Source organism: Buceros rhinoceros, unplaced genomic scaffold, assembly GCF_000710305.1.
Source record: "Buceros rhinoceros silvestris isolate BGI_N320 unplaced genomic scaffold, ASM71030v1 scaffold5710, whole genome shotgun sequence".
In the NCBI taxonomy this organism is placed as follows: domain Eukaryota; kingdom Metazoa; phylum Chordata; class Aves; order Bucerotiformes; family Bucerotidae; genus Buceros; species Buceros rhinoceros.
The window spans coordinates 14,472-24,175 of NW_010387798.1; the positions used below are offsets into that span (position 1 = coordinate 14,472).

Sequence of the window (9,704 nt, forward strand, 5' to 3'; positions counted from 1 at the left end):
TGTATATAAAATGATTAAACCACCTAACACAAGATTTCAAAAAAGTGACCCCTTGTTTTGCATCCTCCAGTGGAGACACTTTCCAGATGACGACGTGTTCCTAGCTGAGCAATCTGTAGTCGGTCTTCAAAGTTTTTGAAACTGGGTATATTTGTCTTTCCATATGTCACTGAAATGTTACTAATGAAAGCATGTGTTTTTGTAAATGCAAGTTACCTGTGGGCCTAGATTGTTCTGGACACTTGACTGGGGAATCTGATAATCCAAAGCGCTTTTTGCACTCAGAGAAGGATGACGGTCCCTGCAGAAAGCACTTTTCTCTGTTGGTTATCAAGCGTGATTAAGAAGCGGGTGCTTCTCACACAGGAAAGCTGGTTTGGGGGAAAGAAGCTGAACCTCAGCTCCCACTCTCTGTAGAGCAAATTTCCTTCTGCCATGTTTTTTTTAGCTTTTTAAGACCAATAATGACAAAATGTATGAAATGAAGATGTTGTTTGGGAAGTGCTGCATTTCTGGTCCAAGCTCAAACCCACTTTTGTAGCATTAATCCCACCTCTCCTACACAGTATCAAACCCAAATGAATGACTGTGAGATGATCCAAGTGAGGAGATGTTCTCTAAACAAATGGTTTCTGGGTTTTTTATGTTGCCTGACTTGCTTTTTTAAAAAGAACATAATTTAATTCTTTTTTGCTTTTTCAGGCTGGATGCCCAAAGTAGCTTTCACACACTTGATATCCTCCGCTCATGCTAACGATACACGACTACTGCTCCAGGAACCTGTTGACTGGCAACCCGGTGATGAAATCTTAGTGGGAAGGACAGGCCTTGGAGATGCACAGCAGCAGGAGGAAATGGCTGTTATTGAGTCTGTGAACAGCACGGAGCTGTACCTCAGGTCACCACTCAGGTATCCTTTCAAAGGCCGAGGAGATTTCTGTAGCAGAGAGCTGAACAAGGGGAAAATTTGGTTAAGGCGAGGATTCACAGTTGCCTGTGGGACTATAACTGTATAAATCCCTTTAACAATCAGAGATATTTTGGTTCCTCTCTTCCCTTAAAGCTTGTGGACGTTCAATCCTGAGTGTTTCTGACTATGGTTAAATCCTGTGTCATAACCATGAACTCAGAAAACCTTTGAAGCAGAGAACACTGGTGGCCAGTACAGTCCAGTGGTCTCAGTATAGCCCTGACAAAGAATTGTCCTAGATAGTTAATTTATTGAGAAAGCACAGTTTTTTCACAAAAAGTGTCTGACTTCTGTAAAAGGAAAATAAATAAATCCTGCCCTCCTGACTGATTTACCTAAGACGATTAACAACTCCCTCAAAGTTAATTACTTCAGTTTGGAAATACTGCTTCTGTGTTTTCAGCGAGCCTTATGCTCTTTTCGCCTTCTGAGTGTGGAGATCTTGGATAAACTGTGCTGTTTGCGATCGTCACCTGGAACCCCAGTGTTGAACCACGTTAGCTGTTGGGGAGGCAACCCAACTCCAACACTCAGGAAGACTCTTAGTATTAATTAGTCCCAGAAATATTTGGGGCTTGGGGAAGAAAGTACTGATGTTTTTCAACAAAAAATGTTTTGAAAAGATGAAGGAAATTCAAAGATTGAAATATTTTTGTGGAAATGTACATAATCTAAGGAAAATTTGTGAGCTTGAGAGAAAAACATGAAAACAAGCATCAGCCAAGGACAAATATGTCTAGTCCCGGTACACAGACCTATGCCACTCTCCATGGTGAGGAGTGAATCCAGCTCTGAATTTGGGCAGTTGAAGTCACAGGCTTAGGGGAAACATCATTCCCGCCGTCTGGCAGGTGCAGATGTTTTGTGCCTTTTTTTTGTGTGTCTTTCCCTTGGCACCCCCCCCACAGGCTTAGGGGAAACATCATTCCCGCCGTCTGGCAGGTGCAGATGTTTTGTGCCTTTTTTTTGTGTGCCTTTCCCTAGGCACTCCCACACTGTTGGAGAGGGTTGGGTGAACGGCCAAAGCCCACCTTTGAGGGCTGTGGTGGCGCTGATCAGCAGAAGGGTGGTTGTTCAAGGAAATGTCACCATGGAGAGGATGTCACACCTCAGACACTGTACAAAAGCAGGTGATGCAAGAGGTGACGTGGTCTTTTCTCAGAGAAAAGTTCTGAGGAGGAAAACTGCACCGTTAAAATCACATTGTGGTATCACTGTATATTAGAAATATTTCTTAATAGGGTAACTTTGAGACGTACCAGCTCCAGGAAAGCAAGCTTATCTTTCCAAACATTGTTTGACATTGAAGTGTGAAGTCTTGGGAGTTGAACTGCATTTCATTGTAATATCTCCAATGTATTATTTTCACATTGTTGTTTCAAGCCATCTTGGGAAAGACCCTTTAGTTTTGCCTGAGCCTAAGGGTGTAGAAAAGAAAGTATCTTCTGAAAACATGTTTCAGTGTACATCTTACATTAAATTTTTAATTGTGTTTACTATTTACTCACTTTAAGATGAAGGAAAAACAAAACAGTCAAATGCTGTTTGTAGTCTTTAGTGTAAAATACTGAGATGCTGTTTAGTGTTTAGGGATATTAAGGAAAAAAAAAACCAACAGGTGACATTTTCTTGTAGAAAATAGGAACGCTGGAGAAACAATGCTGGGTATCTCAGTTCTCCTTTAGTTTTTACCTGTGCAAAACACCATGAAGTTTGTCAGGAGGCTTCCTGATTTACACCAGCTGATGTGGAAGCAGAATCAGACCCAGTGATTATAATTTGAGGAGTTAGGTTATCTGCCAACCCAGTTGTAAGATTTCCTTTAAAAATAAAATGCCTTGGGCTTTCAGACTGTGACACAAGACTTCATTTGATATCCAGCAGCCAACTGCTTATATTACTTGTAGATTTATGGTCCATTTTCTGTGGAACTCATAAATATAGTCTCTGAAATGCGCTAACCGTTTGAGGTTTTTATTTGAGTTAAAGGGTAGGAGGATTACTCAGAGGAGTCACCAGAAGAGGAGTGGGCAGTGTTTTTTGAGGTCAATTTACCTTCTTTAAAAGAAAAATGAGAATTACTGAGCATAAGCAGGCAGTGCTGGAATTCAAAATCCCCTCTGCACCTCCGCTGAGCAAGCACAAGTCGCACATTCATAGCCTGAATCGCCTTGTACCCAAACATCCTAAATATAGACCTATGGATGGATGCCTTTCGGGAATGTTGATTCCTTACCCAGCCCTGCGATTTATTTTCCTTGTCTTCAGACTGAGGCTAGTAACAGTTCCTCACACATCTACAGGGACAGTGGGGAGAGCAAGAGTTTTAAAGAAATTTCAAAATGTTCTCATTTCAGTTTAGTTCAGTATATCCATGCCAAATCCCCTTTTCAAGAGCCTCACCCAAGGTAAATCAAATGTCAAATCCGTCTTCCCCATGCATAGAACTAGTTAAAATTGAACACAAGATCCTTCCAAAGCATAAAACTACCAGAGCGTCCTGCTGGTTTTAATATATATTCCTCTAAAAATGTCCACCCTCTTAGGGAAGGCACCATGAGTGTATTTAGAGGGAGTGTAAAATACGCTTGCCTGTGGCTGTTTGTCCGTGGGCCCATGTTTAAGATCGCTGCTGGAGGTGGAGTCTCACGAAGTCAACGTGGTGAGTCTCATGATGTTGCTTTGGGCACTCTGTACATCCCATGTAATACTGACAGCTCCTACCGGGTTGTATTTTAGGTGGCTCCAGGTGTCTGTACAAGCGAAGTGAAAGGCAGCTGGGGTCTCGGGACCTGGGGGCCATCATGGTTGTGGAGGCCTTCCAGGGAGAGGCGAGTCGGCTTCAGGTGGAGGGGGTCCAGTTCCGCCAAGTGGGCCAAGCATTTCAGCAGTACCACAGCGCCCTGAGTGTTTCTGGCAACACACAGATGGCAGGTGAGATGGCTGCACTGGAGGTGGGCTGGAACGATCTGAGATGTCCACCTTTTTCTGCCCAAAGCTGGGGCAGATGTGCTCAGAAGTGTGCTCAGCTCTTGAGTAAGAAGGCTGGTGGTGATGGGAGCAACTTCAGTGGGTTCAGATTTTTTAAGGGCTCTGGATGGAACTTTCCAGCTAACAGACACATGCCTTCCCTATGCCATCTTCATCACTGAGTAAGGATCTAGGCTTCCTGGTGGCAGAAGGCAGCACTAGCCATGATGCTGGAGCCAGCATGCTGAGCAAGCCGCCATGCCTGGCTAGACAATGCGTACAAGATACCCACCCTGTCCTCACTGCCCTTCTGAAATGTTCCTTCTCTCCTTCAATTCCACTTCAATCATCCAATTGCCTGAGCTCATAACATACTTCACTCTTGGTATCCTACCTTGTCCTTCCACTGGATCTCCTCCTCCTTCCTCACAAAAGCAGACCATCTCTGTTAACTCATTTCTGTGCTCAGGACCCCTCTTCTCTGCTGTGACCATCTCAGCAATGCCCACCTCTTGGCAAAGACCTGCCAAATAAGTAAGGGTAGGCAGCTGCAACCGAGCGGTCTCATGGGAGTCAAAAGGATTAATTGCACAACATCAAAGTTTGAGGAACTAATATAAAACTCTCCCAACCCTCATGCTTTTTGCTAATTTTTTTCCAGACTCTTACATACGTGGTTGTTGTGTTTTGGACTCCTTTGGCCAAGGACTCCGTCTGACCGGCATCTCGAACCTTAGCGTGGACAGTAATGTTTTCTACAACATTTCAGGCCATGGGCTTCTACTGGGTAAGTGAAGCAGGAAAATAGCTACCTTCCATGCAATCGCAACCTGTGCTGAGGAGCATTTGCATGAAAATGTCTTTGGAGGAAGAATGGCAGATCCTTAACTGCATCCTGGGAACTTTAATCTCATCTTCCACATTTTCTGGTATCAATAAATCTGGAATAAAGTTCCTTATGCAACTCCTAGCAGCTATTTCCATTTGACCACCCATTCTCTTTTTCTTCACGTAGAGTCTTCACTTGATTTGGTTTTTTAGTTTTGGGGGTTTTTTTAGTGTACAAGTGGAAGAGAGAGTTTTTTAGGGGGTTGTTTTAACTGTCTGTGGAAGAGCACCATTATGCAATATTTAAGACCCAAGTTCAGTGAGGCGTTTAAGAGCGTACTTACCTTTAGCTTCAGTCATTTGACAGAGAAGATAATGGAGTGAAAGCACATGTTAAAAGTTAAGCAGAAGATTTAACACTTAAATAAATTGGAGCTTGAAGCAACAAAAATGTTAAGCAACAAAATATTTCTCCTGACTAACCATCAGGAGACTGACTTGCAGCATCTTCTGCTGGGAACTCATGTTGCCTGAATACCTAAAGGTATAGCTCAATTTTTGTTTTCCATCAGAGATGGGATAAAAATGACCAATTTAAGGTTAAACAGAGGGGGAAAAATTGTCTTCAGTCCTCATTCTGCAGTTCCACACACACAGCGAGTTCCTATGCTAGATCCTGTGTCTGAACATAATGAGAAATGATAGGTTGCACATCAAACAGAGGAGACTGTAACCTGGGACCCGTTGTATACATCTTGCAGATGAAGAGAGCTGGCTCAGAGAGGTGCAACAACTTGCCCAATGTGGTGCCCAGAGCCCTTGTGGCAGCAGAAAAGCAGAACAAGATCTCCAATCTACTGACATGCCTTGGCTTACCCATGCTAGGACATGGGTCTGAGTTAACGGGCTCTGGGCAGAGCTGAATGCTTCCCTTGAAGTTTCAGCTTGAATACACCTTACCTCCAAGAGGTCTCTAATGGATTCACTGTCAGCGGCTCCAGAGGATCTGATGGATGAATTTATATATCGTTTTGTTGCCTGTGAAGGAATATTTATTACAGCCGGCTATTTGCAGCTCTAGAATTGGACTCCCTCAGTGATTTCATCTAAAATCCTTATTTTCAGGGGGTTTGCAAGACAGTCATAAAAATTCGCTCTGGGCTGAAAATTAATTGACACACCAAGACATTTTATGCCACCTCAAAACCCTCTATAGCTGTCAAAAGGACTGCCTTAGGATCCTGTTCATGCTCTGGTAGTGGTATTGTTTGTAGTAAATATAGCCTGGAAAATGAATATTTCCTAAACAGAAAAGGTTCAAAAGAGTGAGAGGAAGGCTAAAAATAATGCCTACCATCCCCAAAACCAAAGCACATAGGTTTTCCTGGCAAGTGGCTTACAGTTGGGGTAGTGATGATTGGGAAAGGGACCTGATTTGGAATAGAACGTGAGCAGGAATAGTTGGAGATAGTAATTTAAGATTGATAAACAAAACTAAATAGAATTAATTTGCACCTGATGTGGGCAAAACCAAGATAATGCACTTGTATTCCGCTTCCAAAATGCCAGAGCAGGTTGACATACGATGATGCGTTCCTTATTTGGGCTTGACCTGAGTGCAGCTGTCCACTTTTTACCATCAGGTGGCACATGACTTTATGGCGTAGCTTAAAAAGATATTTCTTGTGATTTTTTTCTTCGTACTTCAGTACTGTTACTAGGACTGAGGCACCATGGCTCTTGAGTTATGTGATCAATTTTTTGATTGATTTTTCCTTTTTCTTCTCATACTTCATTGCTTATGGGGGCAAGCCCCTCACTTTCGTCCAGCGTTGCCTATTTAGAAATTTTCTTACATGTAAGTAGGGCAGTGACTGGAGACACAGGAGGTAGATAGAGCTTTGAATTCTAGTAGTGCCAGAAGCATGCCTGAGTATTTATAGGTAAGCCACTTCCCCACTCTGAATCTCTCTTTTTCCAACAGTAAATGCACTTTACAATATTCCTTTTATTCATTAGCCCCATAAACCTGGAGTGCAGGATGGCTGGTGTATCACCTGGTACAGGGCCTTGTGCACATTGAATTACGGAATCATGGGCTCTATTGCCTCTTTGTAGGATATGTCCTGTAGTATTCCTTTCCCTGAGTATTTTTATCTCATTAGAATGTGAGCTCTTTGTGACAAAACTGGTTTTTATCATACTTACGGTGTTGGTCAGACCTAGCTCGTGGCATTTCTGACGCACACAGCCTTCCCCTTTCCATGCTGGGCACCACCGTGTTGAGCAGCCAGGGCAGCCTTTGACCGTCTTACAGCTACGTTCTGCCATGTGTTAAATACAGGTTTCCAAGAGCTTTTCAGTGATTTACCCAGTGTGCAGGGAAGGTTTATTCCCAGTGGGCCATGCCAGAAAAACAGGGCAAAACCTGACAAGTTCTGTGACTTGCGTAATAGAGATTTTCCAGCTATGTTTACATTTCTGTTTCTCTTTTCCCGTCTTGTCTTTTCCCCTCCTTTTCTCCGTCTCCGTCTCCGTCTCCTTCTCCTTCTCCTTCTCCTTCTCCTCTCTTGTCCATTTTTAAAGGAGAGGGACTGGAAGAGGGGAACAGAGTCAGTAACAACATAGTGATTGGCCTTTCTGGAACAGACGGATTATCCAACATCGAGACACTGTCACCAGCAGGGATCTATGTCAGGGCTCCTGCCAACCACATCAAGGTAAGAAGTATAAAACATAACTTTTCCTTTCTAATCAAAGACATCAGAAAGATACGGATCTTCATTTATCTGCCCATTTTCTTCTTGGCTGAGCTGACAGAAACGCCTTGTGACGGGATCTTTAAACAAGTGCATATTAAAAAATAAATTATATTCATGGGCAATTTTATTACTGGAAATTTTACTGTGCTTGAGTGGAACAAACAAAGGCAGAGAGAGCCCTCATCCTGAGATACTCCAAAAAGTTGGTTTTTTTCCTAATACTCATGGATTCATAAAAAAATGGAAAAAAGCTTAGACTCAGCTTTTTTTAGTATCTTTTCCTAGTTTTGTCATTATAAAAAAAAAATCTCAATTTTAATGGGCTCATGGCAAACATACTAAAATTCAGCAATATCAAATGCACCTCTGTCTGGATTTAAAATGACAACTTACGTAAAGTCCAAGATTTGCATTCCTGGGTGAGGAGGAGAACGTGTTCCCTGGCCTACGAAAACGACATTGATTTTAAAAGAAACGAAGCTTCTCTATTCTAAATAGTGATAAAAGATCAAACTCTTAAAAAGTTAACAGACTAACGACCCTTACATCAAAAAGTTGAACCCAGCAAAATCTTTTTATTCACTAATTCTCTGATGCTTTTAGTGCATAATTCTTTTGTCTTATTCAAGTCACTTACGTTTCAGAATAAAGAGTCTCTTTTAAGTTCTTCATGGAAAAAAATATTTCAAACCATTTTTTCCTTCTCAACTATTTTTAGTCTGGAATTTCATTGAAACTGACCTTCTTGTCACAGTTTTTGTTGTGACAAAGGCACATTTTCATTAAAAAGGTAAAAATATCCTAACCTGTTCTGCTGCTAACCCACAGAAACCAAACCAGTTATTAACTGTATGTGGAGACCTAATCACCCCCGGGCTTCTGTTCCAAGAGGAAAGAATTGCACCTGAATTTGAAGGTGAAAAAGAGACTGACACATTTGCTATGTTAGTACTCAGGAAGAAGGAGAGGACTTTTCTGCAATTCCCTCAAGGGCGTATTTATCATTTTTAGGACCATCAAATATGTTTAAAAATATAACAACTAGGCAGAATCACATGAATTTCAGCTCCACTAAGTACAGAGTTTTGTACTATCATGCACTGACTTACCCTGGAGCTGTCTACGCGATTGCCAATGGCTCAGCTTTTGCAAAGGTCTGCTGCAATTATCTCTGCGGGTACGTGTTAACTGACTGTGGTCGGTTTCCAGCACATTTGTTTAGCTCTCTTGGTTCTTATGTCTTCATAGATACGCCCAAAGCTGCGTCTGTGGCTGTGTACCCAAACATCAGGGTTAAGGCTGCTCTCCAGAGACATGCTACTCAAGGCAGAGTAGCAGATGGCCCTTGAAGGGCTACTGCTGGCAGTCACTTGGAGTGGGCTATTTGAGGCATTGCAGCAGCAAAAGGGAACTATGAAAATATGTTCTACAGTACCAAGCCGAGCTGAGCAGAAGACACGAAAGGGCGTTAAGAGAAAAGGTCACACTTCTTCCAGGCAGAACACCTGCATCTTGTGGGCTTTCGCTTAGTACAATAACAATCACTAAACGCGAGGGATGTTGGTCCAGCACCAGCATCATGATGTTAGCATTTTATCTGATCAAATGGCTCAAGAACTGGATATTGCTTTTTAGGTATTTATAGTCTTATTTTAACAGGGAGATTTGAATAATATAATGGGAAAGACTCGCCTTCCCATTGCCTGGTTTCCAGGCCATGACGTGGCATAGAAATTTCCCCCCATAGACTTTAATGTTAAGTGGTTGTTTTGTGTTTGTTTGGGTTTTGTTTCCAGATTGCCGGCTTTCAATTACTGGTTTTAAGCTTACAGGCGTAATCTTTTAGGCAAAGGTTGCAGCTAAAGTAGGCAGTGAGCTCTAGGTCGATCCTGTGTTACATCTTCTGTGCATGATGGGTTAAGCTTTCCACAGTGAGTCCTGCAATAATATTTTCATAACTACTCAATTTACTCGGGAGCCTGAATTTGCATCGGTGACTGAAGAGCTTAAATTTCCTTGAAAATCAGTGGCCTCCTAAATGGTGTTGGAATTGGGACACAGCAGTCACTCAAACCTGAGACTACAAAGACATTTGGAGACCCAATTACTGCTGGTTTCCATTTGGCTGAAGCTCTTAAGTGGCTTTGTGAATCAGGGTGTTAGCTAAAATTTTG

General features: G+C 42.3%; 1 protein-coding gene across 1 annotated transcript in view; it reads left to right on the plus strand.

Annotated features, from left to right (window-relative positions):
- Window positions 1–702: 702 nt before the first annotated feature.
- LOC104492248 (fibrocystin-like) overlaps window positions 703–9,704 on the plus strand; it is a gene marked incomplete at both ends in the record, with an annotated part of 74,138 nt that continues 65,136 nt past the window's right edge. The window contains 5 exons of the mRNA XM_010134809.1: window positions 703–910; window positions 1,955–2,100; window positions 3,710–3,904; window positions 4,602–4,727; window positions 7,355–7,488. Coding sequence (XP_010133111.1) covers window positions 703–910; window positions 1,955–2,100; window positions 3,710–3,904; window positions 4,602–4,727; window positions 7,355–7,488 — 809 coding nt within the window. The remainder of the gene's footprint in view (window positions 911–1,954; window positions 2,101–3,709; window positions 3,905–4,601; window positions 4,728–7,354; window positions 7,489–9,704) is intronic.